We start from the raw sequence: 15414 nt of genomic DNA on the forward strand, positions 1-15414 counted from the left end.
GCGGTGTCCTTTGTTTTTCAACTGCGTGTGACGTCGCGTGGGTCCCGCTCGCGGGGGGCGGGTGGGGGGGGAGGCTTGGCGAGGGCAGGGGGTCTCAGCTCAAGGCGTCGGAGGGAGCCGACCCGGGAGGCAGGCAGGGGGTTCGATCTGGGGCTCCGCCACCCTTCTGAGGCCCCAGGGGGGAGGCGGGGCTGCGGGAGGGAAGAGCAGATGTGATTCTCCGGGAGGAGGTCAGATGCCAGGCAGAGCCGGCTTGTGGGAAAGGGGCGGGGGGGGGGGGGGGGGGGCAGGTTCCTCTGGCTACACCACTCAGGCCGCCCCTCTGCCCTCCCTCCCCCAGCCTCCCTCTTGCCCACCTGTCCTCCGCCAGCCCCCCCCCCACCGCCACACCCCTTGGCCGAGGGGTCCGGGCCTCTCCGCTGGCGTCTCCGTCGCCCCCTGGTGCCCACGGGGGCCACCGCTCTCCTTCTCCCTTCTCCTCGCGGCCTTGCCCACTCCCGTAAGTGGCTTAATTAAGGAGCTGTGCAGTTTATTTATGTATGGACCTCGCCTAATTGGCGTGTTTGTCTTTCCTCATTATTCCCAGCTGGACAGAGCCGTTTGAACAACAAATGCAAGAAGGCTGGATTTCTCCAACACAGTGTCTATTTTTGAAAGGCTGCTCGGTGCCCCCGCGATTAGCCGCGTGCACATGTTTGCCGGCTGCAGCCACATGCCCGTAAGCACTTAATTGTGGGTGCAGTTAGTCAAGGCGGGCAGCTCTCTGCAGATTTCAGGGGTGAGGGGACCTAATTACACCTGCAATTGAGTGCTTCAGCGGGGACAAAAGATGCCTGTTCAGCTAATTGCAGCCACCGAAATTGCCCCCACAGAAAGAGTCCCTGCTAGATGCTCCGGGAGCCAAGGCCGCGAGTTGTAATAAAGAGCGGAGAACTCGGAATTATAGCGGTAGGGGGTGCTGGGCCGAGCCTCAGGGACTCGGCATCTCGAAGCCGGTCATTACACCCTCGGGGCCGTTTGTTTTTTTTTTTTTCCCTTCCCCCACCGTGGAGGCTGCTCGGTGGCTGGTTCTTCCGCGAGCACCTGCCTTCACACGCGGAAATGTCACACCGAAGGGAAATGGGGGGTTGACGACGCCCTGGCGGTGTGAGTCACCAGTCTCGCCTGCGGCAGACCCCGCTGTGCCTTCACCCCCGACGGTCTCAGGTCCCGCGTGTGTGTGTCGCGCGTCCCCCCCTGACAGCCACGGAGCTGCCACGCGAGCCGGCCGTGGTTCCGGAGGAGGCGGAGGGGACCGGCAGGGCCCTCGGGGAGCCCGCGTTGTGGGGCGGCGTTAGGCCGCGGCACCCCGTCCTGTGACGGGCTCGTCACCCGCAGGTCCCGTCAGGCTTGCCTTTCGTTTCTCTGTCGGAGCGACAGGTTTGTGCCGGCCTCTGGAGTCATGGCGGGCCTGCTTGTTTCGCCTGTTCGTGCTGCTGACGCTCGGCCAGGAGGCGTGGATCTCTCGTGTGCCTGTGCCCGTTGTATTTGCAAAAAAAAAAAAAAAAAAAAGTGGGTGTAATTTGAAGCCTGAGATGAAGGTGCCTTCCTTCAGGGGGTCTTGTGTTTGTTTCTGGAACGCTGTTGCTCTGGAAGCGCCTCCGCCCAGGCCAGGGCTGGACGAGCCTAGGGCCACCCTAGAGGCTTCCGCACGAGGCCTGGCCGGCTCCCCCCTCCCTCTTACCCTGAGCGGGGTGGCCCTCTGGGGTCCTGCCTCGTTACCGGCCGGGTCTGCTCCACCTTGGGCAGGGGTCCCCGGCTTTGCTGTCTGTCCCCCTCGACCCTTAAGGCCATAAAAACGGAAGTTCAGAACTTGCCGGGTCTGCGGATGCGCTCAGGGCCGGCGTGGCCTCTGTGGCGAGTCGGCTCCGGGGCTCTGACGTCCCTGTCCCTTTTGGCCTGGCGACTCCTTACAGTCTTGTCAGCGGTTTGGTGCTTTGAAGAAACGGGGGGGGGGGGGGGGGGGGGGGGGGGGGGCTATTTTTATCCAGCTTTTGGGGTTGATTTGATGGGTCGTTGCTACGAGAAAACAGGAAGTCCAGGCTGCTGCCTCTCCCAGTTCAGGGTGGCAGTGGGGGTGGGGGGGTGGGGACAGAGCACTGGAGCAACGACCAGGGCTGTGCCCGGCATAGAGGGTGAGAGGGAGTGGCAGCCACCGCGTCCAGAGTGGTCTGGGAGCCCTTCCTGGAGGAGGAGGAGAGCGGCAGGGAAAGGGTGTGCAGACCGGCTGGGCCCCCCCACGAGGGCCGACTGCAGCAAAAAGGCCAGCTTGGATGGGGGTCTGCTGAGATTCAGCCCACAAGGAATGCTAGCTCCCAGGCCAGGGGCCTCCGCAGGGCTCTTCTCTGTGGGGCCCCGCCAGGGGCAGAACCTGGGCGCTTGGCCCGATGCTGCAGAGGGCAGACCCGTGTGGGCCCCGGGTCTGACCCTGCTCAGCTCCGGGGCTGAGTTACAAGCACTTCCGGAGTTTGGCTGGCAGGGGAGGGTCTCACCTGCCCCGATGTCCCCTCCACCCCCCTTCTCTTCTCCTGGCCTCCAGTGCCTGCCGTCCTACGTCACGGCAGAGCCACCGGGGTGGCCCGCAGGGTGTCTATCCCGGTGTGGCCGCGGAGTGGGGCTGAGACCTTGTTTCTCTATCACTCTGGAGAAGGGTGACACCCCCCCCCCACCTTGCTGCTTGTCATCCGCGTGACCTTGGGCCCGACCCCTCCCTTCTCAGGCTCCATCTCTCCACCTGTGAAGGGGGCAGGGGCTCTCACTCACTCCCCAGCACGGAGGACAGCCGCACCGGTGGGGAAGGTGAGGCGGCCAGCGCTAACAGTCGTGCAGCCCGGGGACGCGTTGGCGGGAGTCACGTTTGGCTCTCGGGCCGGAGAAGGCGTTTCAAAGGGTGCGCGTCCCAGAAGGGGGTCGGTTCAGAGTTCTAGCAGGGCAGGGCCTCTGCCGTCCGCGAGCTCCCCCGTTTTGACCTTTGGGGTGGAGTGGGGGAGACAGCGCCGTGCGCATGTCGGCTCCCACCCCCCCACCCCCCCCCACCCCCCCACCCCCCCACCCCCCCCCCCCACCCCCCCAGTCAGGGCTGGGACGTGGGGAGGGTGCGAACCCACCCTCGATCGGCAGGCGAGGGAGAAGCGACTTGCACCGGGCAGCTTTCTCTTTGGAAAGCCGTTCTGTTTCTTAAATGTCAGAGTGAGCAGATGGTGTGTCTGAGTTTTATTAATCATGGGCTCGCGGAGCTGGAAGGCCTGGGGGATCATTTAGTCCGAGCGTCCTACCGAGGAGGAGACTGAAGGCCAGAGAAGGCCAGAGCCACGCTGCACCTGTGACGGGGGCTGAGCTGTGCCGGGACCCAGATGCCCCCCCCCCGCCCCCCCATGCCCGCATGCCTCCCACTCTGCGGAAGTAAACAGGTGCACTCTCCCCTCCGCCTCAGGAACAGCCGTCCAACTCCCGATTAAAAGCCGAAGCAGTGCTGATTCGGGGATGATCCGCCCCCAGGAACAACCGGAAATCCTGCCTTTGGGACACAGGGGTCAGGGCTGTGGTCGCCCACTGAGAACGTTCCGGTCTTGGGGCACCTGCAGCTCCAGACGAGCTGGGGCTTCCCAGGTGCTGCCAGGAGACTTAGGGTCACGAGGCCCAGGGGACCCAGCCACTCGGGGCCTGACCTGTTGGGGGCCCTGCTGGACCCACCCCTTGACGGCGATTCCTCTGGGCCACGTAACTCCTCCCAGCCCCAGCCCTTGGCTGAGACTGTCCCCTCCCCTCCGTGGCAGCTGTTGAGACGGACGGTAGCACAGGGCACCCGGAAGTTCACCTCATCACATGATGTTATGAAATTGAAACCACCGTTTTGGCCCAAGTGGGCAGAATAGCTCTTTTGTCCTGCCTTTCCCAAATACATCCTAGAGCTGCTCCAGTGAGTCACGAGATGCTCCAACAGCATGGTTCCGTGACGATAGCAGAGGTGGGGCTAGATCATGCTAGAGTGTACATGACTGATAGCATATACTTTGTTCTTCGTAGCAGGTTTTGCTTAGGTTGGAGAGGAGGAGGTCTGTGGAGATAAAGGAGAGAGGCCCAAGGCACCAGGGTAGCCCACATAACCTGTTGGCGGCCTTCACCCCCCTTTGGCCGTATGAGCACCTTCACATCATTGCTTTCCTTCCTTCCTGGCCCTGTTAACTGAGATACAAGCTTGTCCCCACTTTGGAGCCATTGACTCTAAGCAGCATCGGAGAATCTGGGACAGCCGGAAGGCCCCATTCAGCCCCTCTGATTTTTTACGCGATAAAATCGGGGCGGAGGGAGAGCGTTTTTTTTCCGAGGCCGATGGCAGAACGGGGTCTGAAACTCTGGTCCCGCAGCATACTGGTGGGGTCCCTTAGGCTGCATTGACGGCTCTCAGCTGGGGTGAGTTTGCGCCTTCGCCCATCCCCCGGGGGAAATTTGGCCATGTCTGGAGAGATTTTCCTTGTGGCGACGGGGGTGTGCCCCCGGCATCCAGTGGGTAGAGGCCAGGGATGCTGTTAAACATCCCACAGTGCACAGGGCCGCCCGCAGCAAAGAGTTCTCTGGCCCCGGGGCGCCTGGGGGGGCTCAGTCTGTTAAGCGTCTGACTCTTGATTTCCGCTCGGGTCATGATCCCACGGTTCTTGAGTTCGAGCCCCGCGTCAGGCTCTGTGCTGACGGCTCAGTGCTTCAGATTCTGTGTCTCCCTCTCTCTCAGCCCCTCCCCTGCTTGCTTGCTCTCTCTCTCTCTCAAAAATAAATAAACATTAGGGGCGCCTGGGTGGCGCAGTCGGTTAACCGTCCGACTTCAGCCAGGTCACGATCTCGCGGTCCGTGAGTTCGAGCCCCGCGTCGGGCTCTGGGCTGATGGCTCAGAGCCTGGAGCCTGTTTCCGATTCTGTGTCTCCCTCTCTCTCTGCCCCTCCCCCGTTCATGCTCTGTCTCTCTCTGTCCCAAAAATAAATAAAAAATGAAAAAAAAATTAAAAATAAATAAATAAATAAATAAACATTAAAAAAAAAAAAAAAAAAAGAACCCTCCAGCCTTAAATGTCAGTGTGCCGAGGGAGGGAGCCCTGGGCCACATCCGTGCCTGGCCCAGGAGCTAGTCTCCAGGAGGATGTCTTGAGCTGGGGACATCCCGTGGGTTCAGGCGGGACCCACCGGAGGGTGGATGGACGGTCAGGCCGTGGGGGACAGCGGGGACAGGGTGGGCCAGGCAGATGCTAAGGCAGGACGTGGCAGGGCTGAGCCAGGATTTCTTCACGAGGTGAAGCTAGAGAAGCGTGCAAGGGCCCCGGGGAGCCCCTCTCGGACCCCATCGTGCTGCAAGCCAGTGCCCAGCCACCTTTTAAGACTCGCATCTTGTCGGCCAGAGGGCTACAGAGACCCAAAGCAGTCAGGCCCAGGGGGAGACAGGGAGATGTGCGTGTCATCCACAGGCAGGTAATTATGCCCCCCCTCCCCTGTCACTCCTTCCCCAGCAGTCCCCAGCAGCAGGCAGCAGGGAGGGCTGCTCACAAATGCCTTTTTTGCCTTGAACCGGCTTCCGCCTGATCCCTGGTGCACAGGCTCCGGGAGGGAGAAGAAAGCCTCGTCGGCTTGGCCCCCGGGCAGCAGATCAGGACAGTGGCCGGAGCCGAATCCGAGGAGGCAGGCCCCACGCGGGCTGTCGCCGCGTCCACAGAAGGTGCCTGTGGGGGTTTGCGGGAGGCACGCTCACGCCAGTATGTTCCCTCCCCCCCGGAGACCTCCCTCGGCACTGCTCTGTTGGCTCCACAGGAAACAGAACGCTGACAAGAGCTGTCGCAGATTATGAATGGACCGCCTCCAGAAGTGGCCGGCCTTTGTCCCCGGGAGGCGTGTGAGGACAGGCTGGGAAGGGCAGGGGGTGCTTTTCGGGGATGTGCCGCGTGCGGCCCCGGCGGTCCCCAGCACCGTCTCCGTCCGATTTCTCCGGCCTCCACGCAGCCACGAGAAGGGAGCCCCTTGGCCGTGGCCATCCAGGTCGCTGCCCGAGGCTTGCCCCACCGCCGTCTCAAGGAGGTCCCCCAAACACGGATCTCGCCGGCAGTCCTCTCCAGCACCGGGCCCGCACTGGAGGCCGGATGCCCGGTTCTGCGCGTTGACCGCGGCCGTGCGATGGACTTGCCCTTTGGCTTTGTCGTTTGTCTTGCCCTTCGTTAAAAAGGGCATCTGAGCTCCAGCCTCTTTCCCGGCTCTTACCCGAGGGGAACACCACAGAGAGCAGCTTAAAACGCAGGGTCTGGGGCTCGGAGGCAAGCTTTTGCTCTTACCGGCAGTGTGACCTTGGGCAAGCCGACTTTATTCCTCCGGACCTCCGTGTTCTTATCGGAAAAGTGGGGATCCTGATAGGCCTGCTTTGGTTGTGGGTATGAAATAGATAATGCACTTAAAGTATCCACTGCAGTGCTGGGTATTAAGTAGATGCCTGTTAAGGGGACCTACCGGTAACGTGTTCAGCTAACAAAGGCCCTGAGTCCCAGCGGCTCATCGCACTACAAGTAACGGTTTCCGATTCACATCGGAAACTAGACAGGAGTAATTCTCCACCAGGTGCCCCCCACGACGTATATTCGGCAGGAGGCCGCGTCAGGGGCCTCTGCTCTTAACCACCTTTGGGGGGGTCTGGTGGAGGCGCCGCGTGTTTTAGACGTGGGTCCGGGTCGTCCTGGGAGCTGACATCTGGGAGGCAGACCCAGAAGGAGAACACGGAGGCTCCCGCGGGAGGTGGCTCGGGGCCAGGCCTGGGAGTGGTGAGTTACTCCCTTCCACCACGTTCTCTTGGCCAGCACTCGGTCATCTGGCCCCACACATGTGCATGCGAGGTTAAGAAATACCGTCTGGGTCTGAGCCCAAGAGGAGAGAGAGAAACAGGTTCGGTGAAAAGCTGGCCGCTAGGGCTCCTTGTTATTGTTACCCCAGGCCTCACGGGGCGGCTGGGACGCAGGAGGCCAGCTGAGCCCTCGGTTCATAGGCTGATCTGGCAGGGCTGGTTGGCCGTCCCCCGGGCAGATGGCCACACCCGATGATCCCTTACAGCCCAGGCTGCTGCCCAGACCCCAGCCAGCAAATGTGGGTCACCAGGGAGGAGACGGGAGGGTGGGCAGGTCACTGGGAAGCCTCCCCATCCCAGTGGGTGTTGACTGCAGCTTCGTGGAGGACGGGCCACCTGACCACACACCTGTGCGGGGGTCCTGGTCCCTTCATGTTAACCCAGGCCCTCGCTACAGACCTGAAGGAGAGGCTGACCCCGCTGGCCCGAGGCCCATGGCGTCCAGCCCTGGACGCCACCCAGGGCCTCCCTGGGTTGGCAGCACGGAGGGCATTCATTTCTACAAAGTGACAGGATGTATTAGTTCCCCGTGGCTGCTGTAACAAAGTACTACAGACCGGGTGGCTTAAAACATCAGAGATTTATTTTCTCCGGGTGCTGGAGGCCAGAAATCTAAAACCAGGGTATCAGCAGGCCCAACACACTCCCTCCAAAGGCTCTGGGGGAGGATCCTGCCTGCCTCTTCCAGCTCCCGGGGCACCACGTGTCCCCCTGGCTGTGGTCGAGTCCCTCGTTTCTCTGCCTCCGTCCTCGCGTGGCCTCTCCGCATGCATCTTCTCTTGTCTTTTTAGAAGGACACTTGTCAGATTTAGGGCCCACTCTGACAATCCAGGATGACCTCACCTCAAGGTCCTTAACTTAATTCCATCTACACAGACTCCTTTTCCCAATGTGGCCACAATCACAGGTTCCAGGCAGACACGGGTTTTGGCGGGGCCGCCGTTCAACCCACGGCACGGGGGCAGCTGGAGGAGGCCCCCTGAGGCCTGGCCCCCCCCCCCCAAGATGGGACAGCACAGCCTGGGTGTGCACTGTAGCCCCTGGGGAATAGGAGAGGAAAGGCGGGAACAGCACACGAAGATGGAAGCCAGACCTGGGTTTGCAGATGTCGTCGGGAGGGATGCTTGGACAGAGCTCCCCCGCCCCCCATTTCTGTCCGGACCTCTCAGACCTGCCTGTCTTGAGACTTAGAACATTTGCACGCCGTCCAGTCACCTAAGGACGAGAGCGGGACAGACGGGGCCAGTGGGTGTGTCCGCTCCCTGTGTGCCCTTCGGGTGAGTGACTTCACGTCCAGGGGCCTCGGTGTCCTCATGTGCAAAATGGGGTGACGGTCACTGTAGGTCCGTCTCCCAGGGTGGGGGCAGGTGCCAGATAAGATAACACCCTTAGCCAAGCACGTAGCACGCAGCCCTGGGTGTACTCAGGCCCCATCAACGGCTGTTATTATCGCTATTTTTCAAAACACGGGAGTAATTACAGCTGTATTTATGGAGCCCTTACTGGCTGCCAGGCACCGGGGTGGTTATCCACCTGGATAACCTGGAATGCGGGAGTGATTTCATCCCATCTTCCAGGTGAGGAAACTGAGGTTCAAAATGGTGAGGTCACCACCTGAGGGCACACGGTGGGTGGCCCCCCCCCCCCCCCCAGCTGAAACTTGAACTCTGGCAAGCCCAGCTCGAAGCTGGTGGTTAGGAACCTGGACTCTGGAACCAGCTCAGGTTGAAATCCCAGCTCTACCATTTACTGGCTGTGTGTCCTTGGGCGGGGTCCTTGACCTCTCTGTGCCTCACCTAGAAAACGAAAACGCCTAATGGTGACCTTGAACAGCATTGTCATGAGGATCCAGTGAGTTCCCTGTGAAAAGCGCTTAGCACAGCAGCTGGCAAAGACCGAGTGCTCAGGAAACATCAGCTGGCACGATTATCCTAAAGAGGGAAGTGGAGGGGGCAGACCCAAAGGGGCATTTCAGGTGAGCCACGCTCCCGGCCTTCCCTCTGCTCCCTTTCCTGGGATCCCCGGGGAGCACCTCCAGGTGTGGTGGTGGCCTGGTGGCCTCTGGGCCTGGCCCAGGTGGCCACCGGCGTGCCGGTGGGGACACACAGGCAGCAGGCCCCGGGAGCCGGCCCCCTCCCCGCCCGGCTGTGCGCTCCAGACCCCGGCTGCAGCCTCAGTGTCCTCAGCACGTGTGGGGAGGCTATTTTTATGGCGTTCAGCTGACGCTCTTGGCCGGGGAGGCTGTCTCCGTCCCCGCGCCGTGGCGACAGCAGCCCCGCTAGGGGGAGTCTGGGCCCCCTCCATTTTGAAGGAGCCGCAGGGGAGGGGCGGGCGGGGGCCCTGCATCTTCAGAGTGGGTGTCCAGGGGGCTCCACTCTGCTTCCAGGGAAGCAGCCGGCAGCCCCCGGCTTGCTTTCCCCTTGAGAAATGCACCAGCTTTCTTTTCCTTGCACCCTGCCCGGGACAAGGCCCAGCGTGCCCTCTGACCCTCGGTTGGCTGACAGCGCGGGCAGGGGGCTCTCAGGGAGGCAGTGGGGAGCGAGTTTGCCGGGCGGCGGTCCCAGCGGTGAGAAGGGGCCCTGGAAGCTCAGCCTGCCCCCCTTCCTGCCTGTTTTCTAGAAACGCTCTCCTTTTCCCCAGAGGTGAGCTGATACACAGGGGGAGGGTCGTTGCCACGACCGGCCTCTAAGAGAAGACAGGGCTGGAGAGAGATGTCCTGTCCTTGCACGGAATCCCCATGAGGTTCTGCCCTTCTCACCTGGTCCAGGTGTGGCCCAGACTGGCTGCCCTTCTTGCCCCTCCCCTCCCTGCCCCTCCCCTCCCCCCCCCCCCCCCCCCCCCGGCTGGCCATCAGAGGCGGGGCGGCTCCCCTGGGACTCAATGGCCATAGTGAGGAGTTCCAAAAACCACAGCCAAGCCACAAGGGCCAGTGGGAAAGGGAAAATCCTTCCAGCTCATCGTTCAGCCACATTATGGCAAACAAGCGAGCCATTCAGCGGACAGTCTGCCCGCTAAGCAGGCTGCTTGGCACAGCGGGGGTTTTGCTTTCTATTTTTCAGCTGTTTTGGCTTCGGGTCAGGAGCTGTGGTGCAGCCGCCCTCCCCTCGTGGCGCTCACCTTTTCCTCCCGTACAGATGTCCCTGTCACCAGGAAATGTCACCAACCTACGTGGAGCCGCCTAGACCCGGGGCCAGAGGAGGCTTGGTGTCACTAGACTCCAGCAGCTCTCACCTTCTTCCCGGGGGAGTGGCCAAAAGCAATTAGGGGTTGGCCTGGGCTTTTGAGATAATTCAATGCAGGCATTCAGATGCTTATAGGGAGAGTTGTGTGCCTTCCTCGGGGAAGCGGAGAGGCTGGTGCTGGCCCACCAGTGTGGGGCCTCCTACCCCCCTCTGACGGCTCGCCCCCCACCAGCCGGGCTGGCGGGGAGCCTCCCCCAGGCTCTGCCTTGATTCCCCCGCCCTGTTTCAGTCCTGGACGGCCCCCGACTGGCTGTGTCCAGAGGCCCTCGCGTAGAAGCCAGGCCAGTTGGAGCTGGAGACCGAAAACCCCTTTGGCATTCCCCTGGGGCTGGCGGCGTTCTCCACAGGTGGCTCTCAGAAGGCAAGCTCCTTTCTGGCACACCTTCCCCATTTTAGCAGGGGAAGGGGGGCACCCAGCGGATTGGGGGAACATCCCTCCCTCTGTACCCTGCCTGTGATTGGCCCATAATTACAGGTTTATTGCCTGTACAGCTATTGTGTAATGACATGTTTGCAAATTAATTTTTATGGCTCCTGCCATTAGCATATACAGTAGAGGAAGGTTTAGTATTAATTACTAGGTTGTTCCTGTAATCCCGGAGAATTAAAAACCAATAAAAGAATGACAACAGAAACTGATAGTTTAGGGTCTTTTAAAAATAGTTAAAAAAAATTTTTTTTCCCCAAAGTAGGACCAGAGATTTCCCAAGCTTAAGACGCACTTGGAGGGGGCGGCCGCTCAGCCGGGCCCTCCCGTGCGCGCCCCCGTGCCCCCCACTCCCAGAGGGGCGCAGATTATCAAGTGTGCCGGTGATAAGTGGGTGATAAATGGAGGGGAGGCGAAAGCTGCGATCCCGGCCAGGCCAAGCCGGGCCGAGCCGAGCCGGAGGCGGGCTGCGGGGGGGGGGGGGGGCGCGCAGGTGCTGAACCCCGACCCCGCCGCGCCGGGGCCGTTGTCTCCCTCGCCAGGCCGCCAGCGGCGGCAGGCGCAGGGGGAGGTGCGGGGAGCGCCGAGCGCGCCGCCACGCAGCCCCGGAAACAAAGGGCCGCCGCCGCCGAGGGCCGGGCGCGACCTCCGGGGTCAGCGCGGGGCGGAGCGGCCAGATGTCGGCGGCGGGCGCCGGCGGCCCCGCGCGGCCCGTTTCCTCCAGGTCAGCAGCCCCGGCGCCCTCCCGGGTGACCGCGCGCGCTCGGCCGCCCGCGGGGAGAGGCGCCGGGCGGGGCGCAGGGGGCGGAGGAGGGAGCAGGGGATTAAAAGATGCTCCTCGCACCCCCCGGCCGCCCAGCGGGCGGAGGAGGCAGCCGCCGGCGTGCGGCACCCACCCAGCCGTTGGTGGCGGCGGGGCGGAGCGCCACCTCTCTCTCGGCTTCGTGCGCTCCGCCCAGCCCATTTAAGATCCTCCGGGCGGGGGGAGGGGGGTGGGGGAGAGGTGAGTGGCATTGAGGGGTCAGGAGGAACGCCTGGTGCCCCCACCTCTTCCAATTTGCCCTCCGGAGCTCTCCTCTAGAGTATCATATTCCGGGAGTTCAATTGTCATCTGAAGCCGCCGCGTTTAGAAGGGACCCCCGGGCTGCCGCTGGGGACCCCTGATTTACGCAGTGGCTGGAGAGCGTTGGCAGGAACCCAAGCCTGGCGTGACCGCGGAGCCCCGCCCTGCGTACCTGCGGGCTCAGGTCTGTTCCTCAAACCTGGATGGTTGTATTTGGGGTCAAAAGGTGACCCCTCAGTGTCACCCAGCCGCGATTCCGGCTGGTTGTGCCACGGAGGGGCCCTTCGGAAGGTGAAAGGGCTTGAAAATAAACGGTCACATCCAGAGGCAGCTTTGCAGCGTGCGTTAAAGAGTGTGTGGGGGCGTGGGTAAAGGGATCCTGTCTCTTTAAAATCGCTGGGCTGGACAATGAGCGCACAGGATGTGGTTTGGCGGCAGGGTTTTTTCCCCTTCGATTTGGGGAATTATCACATGGGGCCTTCTTGAGCTGGTGTGAAAGAGAGGCGGCGTGGGGAGGAGAGATACAGACTCCACACAGTCACTCACACACACTCTGTGCAGTTGATCGTTCTCTTAAACCAAATTAGCCAGGGCTCTCGTTACTATGGTGCAGCCGGGGCTTGCAGAATCCCAGTAATAGCATTTATTAGGTCTATTTGCCTGGAAGCATGCCTTCCCGGATCTGATAATGCACCAGTGCAGGGAGAGTGTGGAAGAAGGTATCAGGCATTTGATTACACTTGCAACAGGGATTTTTAAGGGTGGGGTGCGAGGAAGAGAAAAGGGGAGAAAGAAGCCGCCCGCCTTAGGAGCTCACCCGGGCTGGGCGGTGTGTGCCTTTCCGCAGTCCCGCGTGGGTTCACAAAAGGCGGGCCAGAGCTCCCCCCCCCCCACCCCGCCCCACTCCCCGGGCACGGTTTGGGGATTCTCCTCCCAGGCCCCGGCGGCGGGTGAACTCCGGCTCCCGCAGCTGTCAGCCGTGGGTGGGGAGGGCGGGCCGGCGGCCAGAGCGCAGAGTTGGGCAGCCGAGGGGGGCCCGGCGGCGCCCGCAGCCGCCCACTGTTTGCAAACGGCCCCGCTTTGGGGCAGAGCGGAGCGCCCCGCTGCCAGCAACGGCAGCCTCCCCGCGTTTGGAGAGGGGAGCCCAGCTCTCGGCGCCCCGATCCTAGTCCGCACGGATCCGCTGCCCGGCTCGGCGGCCGCGCTGGGGGAAGCTCGCAAGTGAAACTATTATTATCGCCCTGCAAAGCATGGAGCTCTTGGAAGACGCCGCGTAGAGACGGAAGGAGCCGCCGCCGCCTGCAGCCGCCCGCCGCTGCGCCCCTACCCTTTCGCTTTCATTAGGGGAGACAAATCTGCTGTCAGGCAGCCAGCTTTCCAATTTACCGATAATGATTCTTGCATGAAAATTGATCGAGGGGCTCTCCACCGCCGTGCGCTCTCGCCTCCCCGCTCTCCTCCTCCTGCTCCTTCTGCCCGGGCGCCCGAGCCCCCGCGAGTTCTTTCTCCTCCTTCCCCCACCCCTGCTCTCTGAGTCAGTGGTGGGACGCCGGCCCGGGGAGATAACCAAAAAAAAAAAAAAAAAAAAAAAAAGAAAGAAAAAGGTTTGGGGGGGGGTGTTGGTGGCGAGAGGGGGAGGGGAGCCGGCTCCTCGGCCTGCTTTCTCCTGCCCGAGACTTGTTTGCAATCGCTGCCTCTTTTATTTACGAGAAGAAATCTCCCCCTCGGTACTTCTTGGCTGTTTGGGTATTAATTTTCTCCTCTCCCCTCTCTCGCTCGCCCCCTCCTCCTCTTCCCCCACCCCGCCCCTCCTCACCCAGTAGCTAAGGGGAAACGAAAACAAAGCCGATTTCTCCTTGGCAACAAGAGATACCCCCTCCCGCCGCCCCCCCTTCCTTTTTCCTTCTGGTTCTGAACGTGAAACCCTGTTGGAAACAGGTCCCTTGACCCTCGCCCTTGACATTCAAATGGCTGAATGGAGGAGAGATTGCTACTCGCACGTCTTGGGGCTGCTTCTCTCTCTCTCTCTCCCTCTCCTCTCTCCTTTTTTTCTTTCAAATGAGTAATCCCTGAAGATCTTAACCCCCCAATTTCATCACCCTCACCTCCCCCCTTTATTTTTCTCGCGCTCCTCTTCGCTCTCCCGCCTGCTTCCCTCCGCCGTGCGCCCCCCTCCTTTTTTTATTTGCATCTCAAGTCCAAAAGGCAGAAAATACACACGCGGCGAAGACACCGGGCAGCCGTGGAGGCTCCGGCCCGTCCTCGGTCGTCAGTCACCCCATTGTGGATCTGCCCGGGCCGAGGTGGCCGAAACTGCCCGGGCGCTGGCCCGAGAGAGAGCCTTTTCATCATCTTAGGGAGGGGGAAAAAAGGGAAGAGAAAGACATTTTTCTCCGTCGCTCTCGGGATCTCTCTTCTGTCTTTATTTTATTGTTTTGGACATTTTTGAGCGCCTGGGCTTGGACGGCCCTTTTTGTCTCATTGCTGGGTTAAAAAAAAAAAAAATTTTTTTTTTTTTTTTTTTTTTTTTTTTTTACCTTCTTCATCCCTCTCTGGCCACTATGGAATTCTAATTTGAATCATGTTTGGATTGAAGCCGCCACTGTATTACTTACCAGGTAAGCGAGCTGTGCGCCTCCCCGGGTCCCGCGCGGCGCCGGCGCGTCCCGGACCCCCCACCCCTCCCGACCCCCCCCCCCCCCAGACCCGCACAGCCTGGGTCGGGGCGGTGGGTCGGCCGAGCGCCCCCCCCCCCACCTCCACCTCCCCCTCCCCCGCGGGCGAGCGCGCGCGGCCCCGCCGCTCCCGCTGCGGTCCAGCCGGCGGTGTGTGCGCTACGTGCGGCGGGGAGCGCCCACCCGGCCCGCCGCCCCCACCGCGCCGCCGCCGGGGGTTGCGCGTCTCGCTCCTTTTGTCTGCCCCGAGCCGGCTCCGCCGCGGCGGCGCTGCGAGCGGCCGGGGCGCGCTGCCTTCCAAGGTGAATTAAGCACCGGGTGTGAAGTTACTTTGCCGCAGGCCGCCCCGATCGGGTGGCAAGCGCCCCCCTCCCGCCCCCAGCCTGGGGCTTATTTTCCTCTGCCTCCTCCCGGCCCCTTGCGCCGTCTCTGCGCGAGCGTGGCGCGCCTGCCCCCCGCCCCCCTTCCTGCCCGGGTTTCCCTGGAAGGTTTTGTTCCTGCCGAGGTCGGAGGAGGGGGCCGGGGAAGCTCCGGAGGGTGGTTGGCGTGGCTTCCTGTTTCCCTAACCTTCCTGCGCGCTGACAGCAGCCTGTCGTGTAACTTTCTGTTTCGGGGCAAGTCGTGCTTGTAAGCCAGAGTGGAGGGGCGGGGAGGGGGTGACAGCAGGAGGTTTGGGGAGCCCCTCTTGAGTTCACCTTATTTGGACTTTGCCACCTTAAAAATAATTACATGTAGGCTAAGGGGAAGCCAGGGGTTCCTGGAGAGGGAGGCAGGAGCCTTGGTGATCCCTAGGCCCTCGGGCTGCCTCCTTGTCACCCCCTTCCAGTGCCCCCGGGGTCAGGAGCAACTGACTAGGCCTGCCCTCCCTGGGCCCCTGGCGCGCAGGTCAGGAAGGCATGGCAGCGAGTGACCGCTTGTACTGGGAACAAGCTGTTTTTATTTTCCCTTCTTTGCTTTGAGAGTTTCGTCTTTGGGAGCTCACACAGTTCCCGTGGAAGTTGGGGCCACCGTGGATCTGGGGGAGGGGAGACTGGGGTGCTGTAGGGAGAAGGGGAACTTCCTGGGCTCCTGTGGGGGCTTCTCAAATTCTGCAGAAAGAGG

The 15414-nt window shown here is 61.8% G+C and overlaps 1 protein-coding gene across 6 annotated transcripts in view; it reads left to right on the top strand.

The window, feature by feature from the left end:
- Nucleotides 1-15414, top strand: part of GSE1 (Gse1 coiled-coil protein) — a 391234-nt gene that overhangs the window by 273832 nt on the left and 101988 nt on the right. Inside the window, exon 1 of one of the 6 annotated variants that reach the window (XM_043599812.1) lies at nucleotides 11862-14256. The exons of the other annotated variants lie outside the window; for them this stretch is intronic. Within the exon in view, the coding sequence (XP_043455747.1) occupies nucleotides 14220-14256 (37 nt within the window). The 5' untranslated portion in view covers nucleotides 11862-14219. Of the gene's footprint in view, nucleotides 1-11861; nucleotides 14257-15414 lie in introns of those variants that run through there. 6 annotated transcript variants of the gene reach the window in all.

This window comes from Prionailurus bengalensis, chromosome E2, assembly GCF_016509475.1.
Source record: "Prionailurus bengalensis isolate Pbe53 chromosome E2, Fcat_Pben_1.1_paternal_pri, whole genome shotgun sequence".
Taxonomy (NCBI): Eukaryota; Metazoa; Chordata; class Mammalia; order Carnivora; family Felidae; genus Prionailurus; species Prionailurus bengalensis.